Below are 21,647 nucleotides of genomic sequence, written 5' to 3' on the forward strand. Positions count from 1 at the left end.
CCCAATTTTCGCTCGCACTTCCTTGGAATTTTCTTTGGATGCATGTAAAGTTTCAGGCTACGAGGTTTTATGGTTTTGGAGTAATGGAGGAGAAACGCTCACACACACACACACACACACACACACACACACACACACACACACACACACACACACACACACACACACACACACACACACACACACACACACACACACACACACACACACTAACATTTATTCGTATGTTCGTGTGTGTATATACATACATATATATATATATATATATATATATATATATATATATATATATATATACATATATTTATATACATATACATATACAATATTGCAGCTCTGCAAAGCCAGTACTCCTCTGTGGCAATGGCATCCAACATAGAGCAACCCTGAGACAGTTATCTCGTTAGTATTCGTGTCGTTCGTCCTTCCGTATGTCTAGTGGGTAAATGAGACAAGATACTTTGCGTTGGGCTATTAGTTCGGTCTTCAATCCTTTATTCTTTCAATTAGTTTACTTTCTTTTATTTCACACAAAACCACGTGTGCGTGCACATCAGGCCACAAACGCTATCTGCGATGCATCAATAATTCACAGTGATTGCCTCATTTGTTTAGACGCGACATTTCCTATTCAAACACACGTCATAAACCAACTGACGCCCCATCTCAGACCCTCACCATGCTCATCACAAAGCTACAACTCTCACTATTATTCTCACAACGCCTTCTAAAAATCCCCTCAACAACCTCCACCTGACCTCTTCACCACAAATGCCACAACTGTGACCTACCACTTCAACCTCCTCAACCCAACTGCTTCAACCACTCCCAACACTTCAACACATTCACCACAAAAGCAATAGCACTTAATCTGCCTCACAACAACTGCCACAAACCGTTCCAACCACAGTTTATTCCCTCGACTCTCACGATAGTCTCTGAGGATGCTGGGGGAATGAAGTGTATTACGAGCCAGGGTATTTTGGCGTGTAACTTGACTCACAAATATGCCCTGGGACTCGTTCAATGACGGCTGGGTAGCCCTGGTGCTCCGCTATATAACAACCTTCAAACGGAGTTGAACACACGTTCATGGCTGGACAGCGCTCTGATAATGACCCTTGGCCAATGTTAATTACAGAGCTGTGTCGCGTGTCTAGGTTGGAGCGTAACTGAAGCCATTTTCGGCTCTGGAGTCTGGCGGGGTGTGGCTTCAGCTCGGATTGACATCAACGCACCAATTGGTATGTGTGGAAATGCCTACAGGGTCTTTTGATCCACTTTTTGAACCCTCCTCCACTCTCGGCTCTGTAAAAGAGAGCAAATCCGTCAGTCTCTCTCTTGGAGAGATTCTCTTCGTCATTTGTCCAGAGCCTTTGCCAAGCCAATTGTCATCTGAGCTGAGAGGGCAACACAACCAAGCGAGGTGAGCTGCGTGGTGCGAGCGTTGCCGGGGTCGTTGTCTGGTCATCCCCGGGTCATCGGCGCTTGTCTTTGATGGCGTTCCACAATCATTAGCCAAACATTTACAAACTCCCACATGTGCCCCATTAAGCTGTCTTCTCACACATCTTTGACTTCCATCTGTGTCTCATCCACTGTGGATGCACAAACTAAAAGAGCAACAATTCCTGATTTGTCTGGTGTTAATGGTTGGGGTGGTGGGCTTGGAATCCTTGGCTCCTGTGTTCAAATACCGCTTGGCTTTTGAATTAATACCAGGTGGGTTTGACTCAGCCTGTCATCCTTTTGAGGTCAGCAAAATGAGTACCAGCTTGTGGGGATGATTGAGCCATTCGAGTATCCTGCGTTTGAGTGTCGACCCATCCAGGATCGTGTCCAATAGCCAAGCAGACTGCTTTGGCAGCACTGATGCTCTGTACAGAGTATGGTCCCAATGGATGGATGGATGGAATTACTGATTCGCACCTCTCACACTTTCTCTTGCATCAGGATGCACTACATTTTTTCACCTCATACTCACGCACTATAAATACCCACCGTTTTCTTCCCTCCTCCGCTTTCCTCAGTTATTGGGTTGCGTAGGTCAGTCGACCGTGTTAGGTAGAACGAGGTCACCTACACCTTAACTACCTCTCCTCTTTCCTGACTCTCTAGCTTCCTTGGGCGTGTGTGTGATCGTGCCTGTTATGAGTAACACAGGTTAAGATTGTCGATGTTTATCTCGGGTTAACTCTGCACTGCCCTCTTTCGTTTTGTAAATATTTGCATTTCTTTTGCCACACCCACAAATTCCTTTCTTTTCCCTGCTGCACGTAATTTTGTGGATAAACCCTTTTTTATGTGCCACATTACTTTGCTCGACCTTGCTTTTAAATATCTTGCTTGTTATAAGTGTACGCAGCTCATTTAATCTTTTACTCCATTGGTTCAGCATCTGTCCACACATTAGTTTAACCGGGAAGTTATACCCCACCAAATTTGTTCTTGTTAGTTAGCGCATACTCATTGTATTGCTCGGCAGTAATCTGAGTGTGTGCTGAGGGCACATGACCCTCATTGACCGGCAGTCCACAGGTAAGGTATTACACAAAATAGCGTAACCTTGCCAGGATTGGCCGCGCCAATCGGCGTTCGTTGTTGCTGAGCAACCTGTCAGTGTGCGGAGTTATCTGTGCCCGGCGGCCTCAGTTGCGGTCGTTTGAGAGGGACCCGAGCGCTCCCCCTCGTGGTGAGCCTTGCACCCCAAGTCCGAAACAACAACAACAACAACAACAACAACAACATATATATATATATATATATATATATATATATATATATATATATATATATATATATATATATATATATATATATATATATATATATATATATATATATATATATACCAGTAACATCCAGTGTCAAAGGATTTTCCAGGAGTGGGGTTCTCGACTTGCATTTCGTAGTGGGGACTTTTGAAGAAGGAGGGGGAGGGTAGTGGAGGATTGAATGAAATGTGGTATGTTAAAACGGCATGCTAATGCAGCACGCAGTGACTGCCAGGGCATGTCCATGGAGGATGGAGAGAGGAGGGGGTAAGTATGAGTGAAGGTGCATGGAAGACAGTGTGAGGGGAAGGGAAGGCAGCATGTGAGGAAGGGAAAACAATGTGAGTGGAGGGGAAGGGAAGGCAGTGTGATGGGAATGGAAGGCAGTTTGAGGGGAAGGGAAGGGGTGTGAGGGGAGGGGAGGGGAAGGTAGCATAATCTGTTGGTAGAGTCATCTGTCGGTAGGGGAAAGCAATGGAAGGCAGCATGATGGGAAGGAAAGGCACCATGAAGGGTGGGAATGGGAATGAAGTGTGAGTGGAGGGGAAGGAAAGGGGAATAAAACGCACCCAAACAGCAACATTTTCTTTGTGGCAGAAGAACTGATGATGATGTCTGATGGTGGAACATCTTTGAAAAACCTCATTTGGGCCTTAAAATCTGTTTTGGCATTGAGCAGCAGAGCAGGTTTGTTCAAGCGCAGCTTGCAAGAAGAAAGAGGAAAGTGGATGAATAAATAGGGGAATTGGCACAGGACATTCTCCACGTAGTGCACAGCAGACACACAGGAAGTCGGGTCCTGGATCACTTCATACAGGCTCTGCCGTACTCGGACCTCTGGGCCCAGCTGTCAGTAGGGCACCCAATCAACGTAGGCGAGGCAGCCAATACTGCAACCTGCTGGGAGTCAGCACAACCCTTGCCACGGGGGACCCAGTATGTGCCCATCGCATTATGACATTTGCAACCTGTGGGGTCCCATGGGCCCATAGAGACAGTCAGGAGGGACAAAGGGCCTGGATTAGAGGACATGGTCCAGGCACTGATTGATAAACGGCTGCTGAGACCATGGAAGGAGACCCCCCCCAATGGTGGGATTGCGTAGGCCATCAGGGAGTACGCCAATGAGAAAGTCTGGGGTGGGGTGGGGTGGGGGCATTTGGAATTCATGAAGCATGCACCGTACCCAGGGAGGTGTTATAATTGTGACCATGTGAGTCACATAGCAAGAGATTGTAGGTATGCCAATAAAGAGAGATTTTGATCCACCGGAATGCCACGCCTATTTGTGTACACCAGACTATCCAGCCACCAACACCCCTTTCTAAAAAGGGAAAATAAAAGGTGCTGAGCGTGCAGGGCCATTTTAAGAAAAGGTAGATGGCAAAGAGCCCTCATCGACACCAGAAGTCATTTAATTTGGACAAATTGGTATTGGTAGTTTGACAATTCAGTACAAAATAACGGGCGTAAGGGTAAACGCTTTGCTGGACACAGGAGCAAGCCATGATTATCAGGCCTGTGATCCTTAGTTTGAGTGCAAACGGTTGGGTTGATATCCACCAGTTGGAAAATCATAGCTTGCATCTGGCTGCTGGGGCAACGTCTCCCATAATTGGGCATGGTTTTGTGACCCTCAAATTAGGTGCGGTAAAGCAAGGAGTGGAGGTTTTTGTGTTGGAGGTGTGCGACCCATGCCTAATATTGTTGGATTTGTTGACCGCAGGTGAGTGTAATATCAATCTGGCCTGGGCATCCTGAAAGTGGAGTCAGAAGAGTTGTCATTAGGGGGCGTGTGCATGGATGATATGGCAGAGCTAGGGGCTCTAGGTGCCGTGACCATTCCCCCGGGTGCCGAGGTGATAGTAATGGCCCTGGAATGATGGCAGGATCACCCAACTTGGTGGGAGCCCTGTGGTCAAGTACAACTGCTGTTGGCAATGGCAGATTAGTGCACGGGCATGAAGACCCCGTGCCAAGGGGCGGGGGGGGGCTCAATGAGGGCCATGGGGAAAAATACATTTGCTGGTAGAATGTTCTCTATCAGATCTACCACTTTCGTATTATGTTTCCAGTTATGGGTTACCGTTTGGGGTGTTTCATTGCTGGTTTCGGCTTTACACTGTTGTGGGGTTCTCTGCGCTGGAGCGCTGTGTGACCGTCGAAGTTCGAGGTGTGAAACCAGACAATACTTGATAATACAATCATTATACAACAGGAATGACCACACTATGATCACAACCTGTGACAAAATCCGGTCACGAACCGAGTGGGAATCCCTTGTTTAAAGCACTCTTAAAATATGAACAGTGTGATTGGGAAACACACATTTACTGTGGGAAACACACAAACACACATTTCCGGGCCTAGCTCGACTCAGCTATGAGACAGGGCTTTATACACTAGAAAGGAGGTGGTTACGAGGAGATGTGAAAGAGATGTTTAAGATAATGAAAGGTAGAGATAAAATAAGTGAAGATGAATTATTCAACAGAGTAGACAGTGATAGGACCAGAGGCCATAGCCTGAGAGTAAAGAAGGGGAGAGTTAAGACAGAAGCAAGGCAGGGGACTTTCACTCAGAGAGTTAATTCATGTAATGGCCTCCCTGGAAAGGTAGTGGCAGCAGAAAAATTAGATAAGTTTAAATTAGAATTGGATAGGTACCTGGAAGTTATGGAGATGGAGGGGTATAGGGATGTTGATAAGACTTTTAGGTAGTTTGAGCATTGATGGGTGATTGTGTACGCAGTGCTGTTGGTGGGGGTCTTGTTGAGGGGGGTTGTCTGGTTGATGCTGTGTGTTCTAAACCAAGCCCATGCCCCCTCCCCTGAGGAAAGAAAGGAAAAAATAAAAAAATAAACCGACAAAAAATACAAATAAAAAACTGGACAAATGAAAAAAAAAAATTAAAAAACCCCACAAAACAAAAAACAAAAAAAATTATATTTCACTAATTAAAAACATTTTTTTTTTAATTTTCTTCCTTGGATCTTGTGTGGATGGGTTGGTGTGGTCTTTGTGTCGTCATGATGGGCTGAACGACCTCCGCCTGTGTTAGATTTCCTTGTTATTATATTAACCCAAACATTGAGAGGGTCCAATGGACCTGGTCGATTATTTGATGTGCTATAACTTTTTAGTTTCAATTTCGATTTTCCTGCCCTTTCATGTGTCCCTCAAGTCGAATTTTGGCAACATTTTTGTGGTTTGATTGTTTTTTTTAATTTAATTCAATTTTCACGTGAATAATTTATTTACATTTAATAAAATTTGCTCCCATCGACTGCATTGCTTGGGACCAATGGACCCATGGTTGCGTTGTTCATTGTATCCTTCGTACATGACACATTCCGTTCAAGGTTCATCATCTCCGGGGGAATGTCCTGAGTCATTTGTGATGCATTCAAGTTCGATTTCGTTGACAAAGATAAGTATTTTCTTTTTACTTTACATGGTTTTTGAATTATTTTCTCATAACGAAATATCATGTGATCTGTGAGCGATGCGTCTTCTGCCTTTGAAGAGCGTTGGATAAACCTTTGCTGCATCCTTCATCGACATTGTTTTGTGATATATTGTTGGTATTTTTTCCTTTTTTAATCATTTACCACCATGTTTCTCCCTTTGACAAAGGGGAGTTTCTTTTTTAGTCCCATTATTTCCTAACTTATGAGGTTTTACAAGGTTTATCTTCGTGTGCTTTCCCCTGAGTTTGTGAGTCCTTTCAGGCAGGATGGATGATTTTCCGTTCGGTTCAGTTCGTCTATTTTGTATTATTAGCCCTTGTTGAACTTAGGGGGCTTATGGATTTGTTTTCGATTTTCATGTCTGTGTGTGCGTGCGTCTGTCCGCAACCATATTAGTCCATCGGCCCAGGCCAGAAATTCCAATTGTCGGTACCATCTAAGGAAACCAATCCTAGTTATGATTTTTGAATTGGTGTATATATATATATATATATATATATATATATATATATATATATATATATATATATATATATATATATATCATATTTTGATGTGACAACCATTGCAGACTGCCAACTTATTGGTAGTTATCATCTCTGGAATGTACCCACCGTCCGCATAATGAAAGTGAAAAGGCAAACTCAGAAACATTCACTAATGATGCAATTGCTGTTTCCACATGGGGCTAGAATGAACTGCAAACCACAAATACATGTCTGAAATGCTTTATTTATACCATCCGAATAATCCTTTCTGTCATTCCTGAAGGCAGAATTTGTTTTATGGCAGAAAGGGGCGAACAATAGGGCCGATCAAAATGTTGCTGATTAGTGATATTTAGTACATTTTAATTTATAATATTGTCACACAAGTTCCCTGGGTAGTGTGACTGAACCGCAGTAACCTACAACATGCACATGTTGTATGAGGAAAACATTTATGAACATTTTACAAGTTTTTACCACAGTTAAAGGAATTGCCCTTCCCCTACCCTCGTTCCAACAAGCGTCCAAAATGTGAAATTTACGGAGAACCCAAATTTCACCACGTTACTGTGGCATGTTTATGTACTATGTTTTACTCATGCATATTTGTAGCCATGAATGTCCTTGTGATTGTGCCAAAACATTCACACCATGGATCAGTAGTCTAGTCTTCATCACTGTTATCAGCATCAGAGTCCTCAAGGTCTACAACCTCTTCCTCGACATCAGCGGGCTGGTTGCTGCAGGTTCGCAACTTGCACATGTCAGTGCACTTCAAGCTATTGGCAAGGCACGTGCAGTCTGGGAGTTTGCACGACCGTCCACACTCGCAGGAAAGCAGTTGCAACACTGCATCCGGTGCTGGAGAACCCTGCATCCACTCGATGGCCAGCTTCCCGTCATCATCAGTGGTCCATCCACAACCCTTGGGATTTGGAACATAGGGTTGGCATTGCAGACAGCGCCTCCAAATAGCAGCCTGGTAGTTTGCATGGAGGACGTGCATGAAGAGGCAGTCTTCACATGGTGGAAGCTGACTGGACTCTATCTCTCCCCATCTGGCACAGAAGAGTTGATGTCGGAGTTCATTGACTTTCGTAGTGTTGGTAGACGGCGCATACATGTGGCAGGTGACCTCTTGCAGCTTCTGAAAGAGCTCGGTGGATACTTCCCATGAATGACCAAGCTGACTGAAGGCCTCTCGGTAGGTCTATCCGACTTCATTTGCTTCAAGGCGCCCATCTTTCCCCGGACGGCAGAGGCACTGACTGTATCACAACCGGAGAACACGTGCAGTCCAACCAGGGCATCACAGACACTGTCTCCCATCGATCTAGCAAGCTTGTCAATGTCTAGGAACCATGTGCGGGTTTGCGTACCACACTTCTGATACACGGGGCATGGGATGTCCTTATTGAAGGCAAGACACAGCACGAGGACATCTGTATCTTCGGCAGTGATGCAGAGCATGCAGAAGCATTCGGGTGTCTGCTTCCTCCTGCATGGACTTCAGCTCTGCCACTTCCTCCCAGTGGTCCTTGGTTTTTCTTTTCTTTTTTTGATTTTTCCCCAAAACGTCAGTATCTCAGAATGGTAAAATGGTAAAAATGCAAAATACATACACTAAGCTGCTCTTCTGGAACAGTTATCACATATTGAAATAATCATATAGTCCCTACCAATAACTTAGTAGCCCTAAAGTTTGGTTTTCTCAGATGGTACCGATATATGCCTGGGCCCATGGACTATATCTCGGACATGTATGGACTGATTTTATTCGTACTTGGCACAAAAACAACACATGATGGTGTACATATGCACATAATTTTGTTTCGCGAATTTGATCAAAGATGGCCAACTGGTGGCCATTTTAGTTTTATTAAAAACATGGTATCAAACGTGTCCTCAGGCATTTCTCGGACATGCGTTCATTGATGTTCAAGCTTGGCACACAGATAATGAATGATGATGTTACGAGAAAAACTACCACCCCATTAAAATTCAGAATAATGATGAGATTAACATTAAAACTCAGAAGCCAACCTGAATATTAATAATAATAATAATAATAATAATAATAATAATAATAATAATAAGTGGAGATGCAGCCTCTGACCACCTGCTGTGAACAACGCCATCGCTCTTCCAGCACTTCCAGTTGCCACAAACGTTGTGATGGAATGCGCCAGGCTGGCATGTCATGTTTTGTATCTTTGATTATTATTCCAGTAAAATAACTTGGAATTTCAATGGTGACTCTGCTCTGATCCACACACCTCATCGTCCTGCACCATCATAAAAGAAGACTGTGACAGTGAAACAATGGCTTTACGTATCACGTCATTTTTTTTCAGATCAGATCTAACATGGCCGACTGGCAGCCATTTTAGTTGTAAAAAAAACCCGATGTTGAACATGTCGTCAGCCATTTCTCAGACATGCATTTAATGATGTTAATCAAACTTGGCAAACAGAGAAAGGATGATGGTTTAAATATGCACGTCCTTTTTTTTCTTCCAGATCAGATCCAAGAGGGCCGACTGACAGAGGGGATTTATGCCGGTGCAGATCTTTAATGCCAACTAGACGGAATCATTCTGGAAGAGGATGCCACCTCGTACTCTGCTCTCCAAGCAGGAAAAAAATCATGGCTCAAGGAAAGGTGCTTAAGACCTTAGGGTCGTTTTACCCTTCTCTTATGTGGCAATGCTGCCAGTGACTTTGTCATTAAGTTGATGCTGCTGCTCTTCTGATCCCTAAATCCCACTCGCTGCTCACTCTCCCTCCCCCACTCCACCTTGCCCGCTCACCCTCCCCCACTCTCCGCTCACCCTTCCCCCAATCTCCACTCCAGGAGCGTTATCATCATCCCGAGCTAAGTCTTGTGTTTTCTATTTATGTTCTCACCCTCACCCTCCTCACTGTTTTGTAATGCATTTAAAAGGGAACAATCTTGTTTTTGTTTAATTTACACTGTATTTATTGTATTCACATGTTTATTTCAGTGTTAAGCTTTATATGTATTTATATATTTATTTCAATTGTAATGTATTAACTTCTGGCTGCCATCCACCTTCCTCGATAATTTTGCGAAGCCCAGGAACCGAACCCCCGCCATTGGCCCTTGGTTTCCACAATCGGGGTTTTAACTATCACAGAATTTTCTAGGAACATAGCTCCCGTGATGTATATATATATATATATATATATATATATATATATATATATATATATATATATATATATATATATATATATATATATATATATATATATATATATATATATATATATATATATATATATATATTGTTGCGGATTCGCGCCCGCCGGCGTGCTGACGGCCACGTAACTCGAATCGCGGCACGTCGCCCACCGGACGGACAATCCAGTCATGACCCTCTCGGACTAACGCCGGGAACCAGTCACGGGTGGACCTTTCGGTCTCACCGCGATCGAGCCAATTAGCCCCCGCGTGGGATAGGGTTGCTCGCCAAATTCGACCTACCTAAGTACCCACGCGGAGGGTAGACCGGGCGATCGCACCTCGCCGCAGGTCGACTTCGGACACGGGCCACTTAAGCGACCCGTTCCGTACTATCAGAATAACCGAGCGGTGTTATCGTCGACCTCGACGGTTCGATTAATTATCGGGCGTATTCAGCCCACTACCAACCCTTTACGTGAAGCAAGATGAGGATTCAATGGGAGAAATGACGAAGCGAAGCGGGAAACAGTTCAACACAAAGCACATTTATTCGCGGCACACGGGAAGCACACATATTCAATTCCACCAAATGCACACAGAAAAGAAAAACACAATTCAATTTACACAAAAAGCAAATATAAAAGCGAAAACACAATGCAGAGCTAATACCGACTACCGAGCACACGGCAACACTTATACAATTCGACTTCACAGACGGCGCCGACAACACATACCCAAAACCAAGGAAAAGAAATACCCTCAAGGATGAGGCGGGCCTGAGGCCGAGACCGGGTCGCGCCTACCCGTCTGGTGATGAGACGCGGAGCGGCGATGGCGCCTCAACTCCGCGGGCCTCGCGGACGGTGTCTGGTAGGGGGTGGGAAAGGGGCCCACTTGGTCGCACTATCTCAGCGCGGGGGGAAACAGGAGGGGGTTGCTGATGCTCGGGGTATAGAGGATCTTTATTATCCCGCGACGAGCGTCTCCACCTCGGCCAGGTCGCGCTGTCGGCCTCCCTCGGGTGCAGCTCCCTGCACGACGCGAGCACCCCCTCGTCTGGTGTCGCCGCCTTTCCACAGCTCCGTCCCCTCCGTTCCGACTCCAACGCACACGACGACCAGCTCCACCGCCCGCGAAGTCTTGACTCTCTGTTTCCGACTCTCCTACTCTCCTACTCTCCGCCTCTCGACTCTCCTACCCTTCGACTGACGAACACGGTCCTTTTTTCCGCCCTGTAGCTTCGCCCTCTCAGCTTCGCCCTCTCATCTTTGACCCCCTCCCTTCGACCTTTCACCTCGCTCCCCATTGGCCCGAGAAAAAGTGGGCGTGAAGGCTTTTTGATCCATAAATTTGCATATATCGATCGCCCTGGAGGCGGGGCCAATTCGCCCCTCGCTCACCGATTCGACGGCAAAAAGTGGGCGTGTGTCGTTTTTGATCCGTTTTTGAAGCACAAAATCCGTGATTTTGTACACGCTGTTCGGCGCGCGCCCTGCACGAGTCCAACACCGGTACCCACAGCGGTGCAAGAACGGTGGCGATGCGACGGCTGCGAGGTGTGACGTGAAGGTCGTGGCGGTTGTGGTGAAGCGGCGTTGTGGTTGGTGGTTGATGTTGTGATTGTGGTGGTAATCATGGCGGTTGGTCCAAATTAAAGATAGTAAAAGAAAAACGGCTATCCTGAAGAGTCGCAGCACGCATAAATGACATGTATTCCCACTAGACAACGGGCTCGGACCTACCTACCTGTCTCCCTCCCACCTATCGCCTTTGCCTGTCACTGTACATACCCACTCCCTTAATTTGTCAAACCCCAATTTAGCCCCAACTTATTTTTTTGTTGTTTTTATTTTTACTTCCCCTCTATAAATCGTCCCCTAACCCCCTTTATCGTCTTTGTTCGGCTAACCTATCCTGTCACCTAGCCTACTCCCAACCCCTACGTTCCCTTCCCGGAGGGGAATAAGGGAGAGCTAACGTCCTGTGTCGAGGCCCAACTCAAGCCTCAGAATGGCCTCCCCAGAGTTCGGCGATCTATAACCCAAAGTGGGTCCAGCGGCCCACAACGACAGCGAGGGGATGGATGGTGCGGAGGGGTACATCTCCTAATCTACCCTATCCATTTAACTGCTAAACTACCCCGGGGCTTTCAACAAGCGCCTCTCGCTTAAACTATTGGTTCTAACAACCCAGATTCCCGTCGCCTGTGTTGGTGTCCTCACAATTTCGGGCCTAGCCCCCCAATTTTCTTCCCGTGCCCTCACACGGTCTCCTGGCTGGGACACGTGGCTCCTTCTGGCAGGCACGACCCTCTGCCGAATCTCCCGCTATGGCACCCCCGGGCACTACACTGCCTCCGAGCCTACCAGCTCCCTAACACCGGGGAGTGCCCCCCATGGCACCTCCCCTGAAACGCACACGTGGCAGGCCGGCCTCCCGGGCCCCTTTCCGAGGGTCACCCGTGCCCACAACACTGCCCACGCGGCTAATGGCGCCCCGGGCCCCCGCACCAAGCAGGCGCACCCGTGCCCACTACTCTATCCCGGCCCCCTATGGGCCCATGGCCTACCGCGGCCGACTAGCCTGGTGCCCGGGGTACCCACTCAGCGATACTCACCTTTCGCAGCCACGCTCCCAAGCCCGTCAACAGGGCTCCTGCACCCCTCCAAATGGATCTCGAGCCTACTTTCCCACCAACAACAAAACGACCTCCATTTTTCAATTTGACTAACCCAGCTAACTCAATCTACACTGACCCCGGGGTCCCTTGGGCGGGAGTCACTCCTCCCCCCAATCACTCATCGCACCATGCATTCCCCATTCGCTCCATACACACAGACCCGCTGGCCTCACTCACTCACCAAGCACATGCCTCACAACTCACCAACTCTTCAACACACACACCACTGAACTCTGCCATCCTTCTAACTACATCCCCTAACTAACTCGTGCTCCCACGTCGTCCCTTAAACTAGTAGCACGTTCCTTTTAACACTACGTAGCTAAGCTACGTCCCCACTACACATTCACAAGTCTGTCACTGTCCTCGAATGTCCCAAAAATCAATTTCCCAAGGGGGGGAATTTCCTCCCTTCCTACTGGGCTCGTGAACTCGTCGCAAGACTCTGAGAGCCCTGCGCCTCTGCGGGAGCGGCTGTTCCAGCACCGACTCCTCCGGCAAGACATATCCATGAGGGGGGGGGTGCTCGCGTCGTGCAGGGAGCTGCACCCGAGGGAGGCCGACAGCGCGACCTGGCCGAGGTGGAGACGCTCGTCGCGGGATAATAAAGATCCTCTATACCCCGAGCATCAGCAACCCCCTCCTGTTTCCCCCCGCGCTGAGATAGTGCGACCAAGGGGGCCCCTTTCCCACTCCCTACCAGACACCGTCCGCGAGGCCCGCGGAGTTGAGGCGCCATCGCCGCTCCGCGTCTCATCACCAGACGGGTAGGCGCGACCCGGTCTCGGCCTCAGGCCCGCCTCATCCTTGAGGGTATTTCTTTTCCTTGGTTTTGGGTATGTGTTGTCGGCGCCGTCAGTGAAGTCGAATTGTATAAGTGTTGCCGTGTGCTCGGTAGTCGGTATTAGCTCTGCATTGTGTTTTCGCTTTTATATTTGCTTTTTGTGTAAATTGAATTGTGTTTTTCTTTTCTGTGTGCATTTGGTGGAATTGAATATGTGTGCTTCCCGTGTGCCGTGAATAAATGTGCTTTGTGTTGAACTGTTTCCCGCTTCGCTTCGTCATTTCTCCCATTGAATCCTCATCTTGCTTCACGTAAAGGGTTGGTAGTGGGCTGAATACGCCCGATAATTAATCGAACCGTCGAGGTCGACGATAACACCGCTCGGTTATTCTGATAGTACGGAACGGGTCGCTTAAGTGGCCCGTGTCCGAAGTCGACCTGCGGCGAGGTGCGATCACCCGGTCTACCCTCCGCGTGGGTACTTAGGTAGGTCGAATTTGGCGAGCAACCCTATCCCACGCGGGGGCTGATTGGCTCGATCGCGGTGAGACCGAAAGGTCCACCTGTGACTGGTTCCCGGCGTTAGTCCGAGAGGGTCACGACTGGATTGTCCGTCCGGTGGGCGACGTGCCGCGATTCGAGTTACGTGGCCGTCAGCACGCCGGCGGGCGCGAATCCGCAACAATATATATATATATATATATATATATATATATATATATATATATATATATATATATATATATATGTTTGTATACCTTGTCGAGGCTCGTGTGAGAGCTGTTGTCAGCTCTCTCGTGTGAGAGACAGGAAGGGGGGCATGAGAAAAGAGGGGCAGGAGTGGGAAGGACAAAACAGTGGGGAACAGAGACATTAGGAGATCTGTGGAAGGGAGAGGGATGGGGCGGGGAACATGGGGAATACAACATGGACATTACTGGGACTTTCAGGAAGGAAAACAGGGAATTTGAAGGAGGTGGGCTTGGGTGGATTATCGGGGGTTGAAAAGATCGAGGTTTTGGATGGGGTGAACCACCACAAGTGGTGGTGGTGAACTTTTTACCTCACAGCTGTTTTGAAGGCCTGGAGGGAAAAATGGGATTCAATAGAGTGAGGGAGTTTATTCCAAAGGTGGGGAAAAAGAGGAATGAAAGAGTAAAGGTGAGCAGTGATTCGTGATTTTGGTAGTTTTACCAGAATGGGGTTGTTGGCGGACCTTGAGCGCCCTGCGGAAATGTGGTGGATACAAATCGCAGAGAGAGCATGGGGGGGGGCGAGACTGGAGAGGAGATGGTAGAAGACAGAAAGACCACTGACCAGCCTGCAGTGAGCTAGTGAGAGGCCCAAAGACTCAGCCTCATTGCGGGAGATGCCAATGATCCAAAATGCCTTGGTTTTCAGAGCATGAAGCCGAGAAAGGTGGGAGGCAGGAGCATCAGCCCAGAGGGGAGAGTAGTACTCCATCAGACTGCAGACGAAAGCTTTGTAAGTTGTCAGGAGATCAGGTGGGCCGAGGAAGGACTTTGCACGATGGAGGATTCCCAGTCAGCGACTGGCTTTGGAGGCGAGGTTTGAAATGTGGCTTTCCCAGGAAAGGTCATGGCAGATAGTGAGACCCAGAAGCTTGAAAGAAAGGACTTCTTCCAGAGGATTGTTGAGAAAGTGGATGGGGGGAGGGGGGGTTCTAAACGGTCCTTTCAGTGAGACACAGTGAAAGTGTGAGATTTGTCCGGATTGAAAGACATGTTCCACGTTTTGGACCAGTTTGTGATTTTACCCAGATCTGCAGTGAGCGAAGAAGCTGCTGCGTGGTGGTCTGAGAGATGACCGATGGTAGGGCAGAGGGTGGAGTCATCAGCAAAGAGATATTGAGGATTTTCCAGAGAGTCGGAGAGATCATTGATATTCTTTCTTCTTCTTCATCTTGGGCTTTGATGCCAATTGATCTTCTTCTTGGGATTGATGAAAACCAGAAAAATAAGAGGGCCCAGAATGCTACCTTGAGGAACTCCAGCCTGCACCGGAAGAGGAGATGAAATTACTCTATTTAGGGCCACACGGTGTCTGCGAGCCATGAGTGGAGATGGCCTTGGATACCATAGGAAGAGAGTTTGGTGAGCAGGGCAGGGTGCCAGACCGTGTCAAAAGTACGTGATATGTCCAGGGATATGACTCGGATTTCCGGTCTGGCATTGAGGATCTCCATCCATTGTTGGGAGAGCAGAAGCAGCATATCCAGGGTCGAGTCACCTGATCTGAAACCAAATTGATGATCGGAAATCAAGCCATTGGAGAAGAGTAAGGATTTAATTTCTGAAGCGATGATGGATTCCATAACCTTGCTGATGATTGGGAGAAGGCTGATTGGTCTGTAGTTGCAGGGATCTGTTTTTGCACCTCTTTATGCAGGGCAGTCATGTTTGCTGATTTCCAAGCAGATGGCAGATGACCTTGAGCAAATGAGAGGGTGAATAGAACAGAGAGAGGATGAGCAAGAGCAGAAGAACAGGTTTTTAGGACACGTGGGCTGATGCCGTCTAGACCGGTTGCAGAATCTGAGTCGAGGATTGACAGCAAGCTCTCCACCTTGTCAGGAGAAAAGGACACATAGTCCAGGGGCAGTTGGGTACGACTGGGTAAGGTGGGTACAGAAAGCGATGGGTTTTGGACACAAGATTTATCTGCAAACACCGAGTTTAGGCATTCAGCCTTTTCACGTGCGGTATCAGCAGTGCGGCCATTTGAGGTAAGGGAGGGGATGGAGAGGGAACATACACCAGAAATAGATTTGACTCGATGCCACTAGGATTTTGAGGAGAGAGAGAGGTTTCAAAGTTCAGACTTGAGCTTCGAAAGATATTGTTTTCTGGCTCTCCTGAGGGTAGATTCACACTTGTTCCGAGCTTTATGGAAGGAACTGAGAATACCCTCAGTTGGGCTTGCTTTCCATGAGGCAAAGGCAAGTTGTTTCAGGAAAACTGCTTCGCTACAAGCTTCAGTGAACCAAGGGTGGGAGGAAGGGTAGGACAACTGAAGACGAGAGGGGATAAATCTGTGCATGAGGGAGAGCAAGTTTCTTTGAAATAATTCCCAGGATGAGTTGATGTTGGAGAAAGTAGCAATAGGAGACCAGTCTTTAAGTTTGAGGGCTGCCTGGAGACCCTGACAGTTGGCTTGAGTGAAATGCCAGACTCGACGGTGGTGAGGTGGTTCTCTGATAACAGACAGAGAGATGTCCACTTTGACAATGATGTGGTCAGAAGAACTGATTGGAGTGGAGGAAGAGCAGCAGATATTGTCAGGGAAATTTGTCAAAATCAGATCCAGAAGAGATGGAGTACCATTGATTGAGATCCTGGTTGAGAAGTTGACCGATTTAGTCAATCCCAATGAGTTGCAGCAAGCTTTTGCTGAAGTCCCATGACAGGTGAGAGAGGTACCCACACCTTGCCAACATGATGATGACAATTGAAGTCGCCACATATGAGGAAGTTAGAGTTTGGATGAGAAGATAGTAGTTGGTCCATGTTTTCGGATAGTGAGGTGTAGATGGAGTCATCACTGTTTGGTGGACGGAACAGTACACATATAAAGATGAGGTGGGAGTGGAGGGAAGCCTAGCCAGAGGTATTCCTGGGGGTGTGGGGGAGTGAGGGCAGTGCATGGTGAGGAATAGAGTCTTTGATGAAGAGAGCAACTCCTCCACCAGGACGAGCCTCAGGTCTGTCATACCGGAGGAGGGAGTAACCAAGGAGAGATACTTGTGAGTCAGAGATGTCTTGGGGGAGGAAAGTTTCTGTTAGGAAGATTATGTCTGGTTTGTCAGTGGCAACCTGTATGGAAAGATCTGAAAGGTTTGAGTGAAGGCCCTGGATATTTGAGGTCCACACTGTTTATGAAGAGGGAGGGAAGAGGCTTTGGGTGCAGGGGGTGGGAGGGGAGAGGGAGGGACGAGGGGGGGTAACGAGGGTTGTTGAAGGATTGTAGGGGAGGGGCCGGATGAGGAGGAGAAAAGGCTCTGTGGTGCTGGGGGAGAGGGGGCAGAAGGCAGTTGAGGATTTGAGGAGGTGGAGTGATGAGATGGAGGTGAGAGTGCAGGGGAAGGAGGCAGCTTTGTGGAAGAGAGGGTGGGCAACTTTGAGAAGGATGAGTGAGGGGGTGAATGGTGGGAGAAAGGTGAGGGGGGAGTTTTTGAGAGAGGTGAGAGGGAGGCTTGGAGGGAGAAGAGGGTGATGGTTGCTTTGAGAGTGAGGCGTGAGAGGGCTGAGTTGGCACTGGAATTGGAAAAAGAAAGAATGGTTAATGGAAAGCGAACATTCATAGCAAACTGGTTTTTTTTTCATGTTTTAGGTCAGAGATGCAATTTAACACAATTCTTGATGGATGCAATAAAGGCGAATTCGGAAAATGGAGAGAAGAAACGCTGTAACAGTTGGATTTTTTTAGGTAAGGTATGAAGGAAAGGTCGAATTGAGAGCAGTCTGTTTAAATAGTAGAAGTGTAGTGTATTATGATACAGTAAAGAGTACCACACGTGTGAAAGAGGAAGATGAAGCATTATAAGAGATCGTTTTTATTATTATTATTATTATTATTATTATTATTATTATTATTGTTTGAGGGAGTTTTCATCAGATTAGGTCATGGAAGTGTTGTAGAAAAAATCGTGAGGTGAATGGTTAAATTAGATCGATAAACGCTGGGGGTGGAAACAGATCACGTGGTTCCAGGAGAAGCACTTGGCTCTGAGCGATGTATCGTCAAAAGTGAAATTATTTATTTTAAACAAGGATTGCATAACATTCGGAAAAGGGAAGGTTGAAGTGAAATCGTGGAAGTGTGTGGTGAATTTGGACGGTAAACGCAGTGTGAAGCTGCTGGGCCGATGAAAAGTACCAGGAAGAGAAGAGAGAAACATGTGGTTACAGGCACTACCGGATTTAAGGGTGGGCAGGTGGGGCCATGGCCCCGGGGCCCCCCACATTTCGGGTCCCCCCCACAATTTCGATGACATTTTGAAAATCCCTTGAAAATGTGCTTCTAAAGTTTTATTGTCGGTGAATGAAGATTGTAAACTCTTTGTAAGGATATCTTTTCAAAATTGTCCGTCATTGTGAGGGTCCTTTTCAAGCTTTGGCTTTTCCAGCCGTTTCTTCCACGGTCCACAGAACGGATCCAACATGGTCAAAAATTCCCAAGGCAAGCCTCGGGCATTGGGGGCCCACATTCAGATCCTTTTTCAATCAATCATCAATGCTTCGGATGGTTGAGCGTGGCCAACTAACTACGGCACTGCCCGCCAGAGCCCGGCAAGCACAGACGGAATACAGAGGTCCGGCCAGAGGAGGGGTGAAAAGGTGAAAGTCGACTTGGTAAAACGAGGCCAGGCCAGCACAGCACACGGCGGCAGGGGTCGTATTGTACACACTGAAACTGCGGCTGGCAGGGAACGCCGTCAGTACCCTGCTTACTGGCACGCACAGCACGGTAACACGGTGTGACTTTCTATGTTCCAGGTGTGTGAAGCATACTTGTTAGAAAGTCTTTGCTGTTTCACCATATGTATGAATGTTTGGTACTCTTGTGCCCATTAATGTTTCATGCAATTTATGAATACCATGTCTGTGTAGTGCAAGCCTTTAATTCTTACTTTCTTGGCGTTTTCCCTCCGGATATGGTGAGAGCTTCCGGTTTATTGACGGTTGGTGTAAGTGAACCGTCGCCATATTGTCTTTGCACGCCGAGCGAGACTTTCGTTATTCATGCCATTAAATTAACAAACATTGTGCAGAGAGGGAACTTCGGTGTCTCGTCTCATCCAAACCGTTTGATCACGATATTTTCCTGGATCCGCTGTTCATCGTTATCCTCCCTATTTGCAGACTTACCGTAGGTTACCAGAACCTACTTTTCAATACTTGTTCGTGATTGTGGTTCGTCCCACGTGCACTCTGACGATATCTCGGTTACTCGGGACCTCCCAGCTGCAGAAACCACAATGAGCGGCTTCGGTGACGACAGGCACAAATCCAGGGCTCCACGGAAATATGACGGTGGTGCTCAAAAGCGGAAACGTTCCAAGGAAATAGATGAAACACACAAGGCCGTCGTCGACAAGACCCAGAAAATCTCATAGTTTTTCACTCCTGCACAAACAGGCGATTCGTCCATGACAGAGGCTGGAACACCAACAGAGACGGAACAAGCGGATTTGGCAACTCAACCCCGGCGTCAAGATTCGCCCAACATCTCGGAAGGTTCCACCGATGAAGAACATGCATCAGATGAGGAAGCGAGAGATATACTGACTGATCATGGACCTGGCTTTGCCAATGACATTGGATGTTGGCCTCCTGAACGACCGTCATCAGAGATGATCGACTTCTGGTCATCATGAGATTTGGAGCCCCTGCAGAATTCGACTGGTCCCTTTGATTCATCCATACAGTTCGTTGAAGGTGGGAAACGCTGCTGCTCCAAGAATCTTTTTTACCGTAGACTACAAAACGGAGAGTCCGTGAAAAGGTCCTGGCTTTGCTTCTCCACATCAACCGGAAAACTGTACTGCATCGCTTGCAAGCTCTTTGGAGGCGCGACTGCCCTGGGCAGGGAAGGATTCAATGATTGGAAGCATGCCAGTGGTTCTATCGAGTTGCATGAGCGTTCGCATGTACATTGTGCGAATATCATCCACTTGTCAGACATAGCAACATCCACAGGTCGTGTGGACACTGAACTCATCAAACAGGTGAGTGAGATTGCGTCCTATTGGAGGGAGGTGCTGAAACGAAGTGTGAGCGTGATATCGTTTCTCGCTGAGCGTGGTCTGGCGTTCCGTGGATCGGATGAAATTGTTGGGTCACGGACGAATGGTAACTACCTTGGTTTAATGGAATTACTTGCAGAATACGATCTATTTTTGGCGCAGTACATTCAGAAATATGCCAACCAAGGTAGTGGCTGCACCAACTACTTATGATCTATGACATGTGAAGAGTTAGTCTCCATCATCGGAAAATCTGTTCTGAATATCATCGTCGCTCGTGTGAAAGAGGCAATATACTTCTCTGTGTCAGTCGATTCGACTCCTGATATAAGCCACATCGACCAGCTCACAGTTATTCTACGATACATCGAGAACGAAGCTCCAGTGGAACGTTTCGTGACCTTTCTGAGCAACACAGGACACACTGGACTCCAGCAAGCGACGGCATTACTGGATTTTTTGAAAGCCACTGGATTGTACATCGCTAACTGCCGAGGATAATCTTACGATAACGCATCTAATATGAGGTGGCCGATACAACGGGATGCAGGGAATGATCCAACAGGAGAACCCTCTCGCAATATTTGTGCCATGCGTGATTCACTCACTCAATACAACTTCGTCGGTCAGTCGGCCGTGGGATGCTGTAGACCTGCAGCAGCATTCTTTGAATTCGTGGAACAAGTGTATGTGTTTTTTACAGCTTCCACGTCACGCTACACCAGATTTTTTTGATGCCCTGAAAGCCAAAGGTCTGCAAGTACCAAAGCGCCTCAGTGACACTCGCTGGTCAGCTCATTCTGATGCAACCCGAGCTCTTGTAGACGGTTACAGCGAAATCATGGATGTCCTCGATGAAATCGCAAACGATGAACAACTGAATAGTGAAACGAGAAACACCGCCGAGACACTTCACCAAACGATGTGCATGCTCGAGATAGGGTTCTATGCTGGTTTCTGGTCTACTGTCCTTGGTAGATTTGATTGTACGAGTAAAACCCTTCATTCACAAGCTACCGATCTCAACACAGCCGTGCAGCTCCTCAAGTCACTGGCGAGCTTCGTGCAGTCATTACGCGATCAGTTTGATACATTCGTTGATGGAGTGGAGCGCTCAGGTACGGAGGAATTCACTCGCGGATCGCGTAGACGAAAGCGTAATGTCCGCCTCGCTCCCTTGGACTACGGACACACTCCAGAAGTAGAATGAGACGCCAAGGAGTCCTTTCGCATCAGTGGATACGTTGCAGTAATCGACGTACTGCTGTCGCAGTTGGAAAAGCATACAAACACTTACAGCGAGATGAGCGACAGATTTGGATTCCTGCGTGCTCTTGTTCAACTCGAAGTGTAGCAGATTCGAGAGTCATGCTCGAAGCTCGTCGAGCTGTATCAGGAAGATCTATCACCTAACCTCACAGAAGAAATGATTCTGTTTCAAGCCATGATGAAGGAGTCAGAGCCAGACTCGGGCCGTA

The 21,647-nt window shown here is 47.4% G+C and overlaps 1 protein-coding gene across 1 annotated transcript in view; it reads left to right on the plus strand.

The window, feature by feature from the left end:
- Positions 1-21,647, plus strand: part of LOC147027119 (pappalysin-2-like) — a 510,774-nt gene that overhangs the window by 352,966 nt on the left and 136,161 nt on the right. Inside the window, exon 24 of the mRNA XM_085883285.1 lies at positions 9,252-9,393. Coding sequence (XP_085739411.1) covers positions 9,252-9,275 — 24 coding nt within the window. The 3' untranslated portion in view covers positions 9,276-9,393. The remainder of the gene's footprint in view (positions 1-9,251; positions 9,394-21,647) is intronic.

The sequence above is a fragment of the Eptatretus burgeri genome, chromosome 5, assembly GCF_056783735.1.
Source record: "Eptatretus burgeri isolate ZD-2024b chromosome 5, Ebu_testis_v1, whole genome shotgun sequence".
In the NCBI taxonomy this organism is placed as follows: Eukaryota; Metazoa; Chordata; class Myxini; order Myxiniformes; family Myxinidae; genus Eptatretus; species Eptatretus burgeri.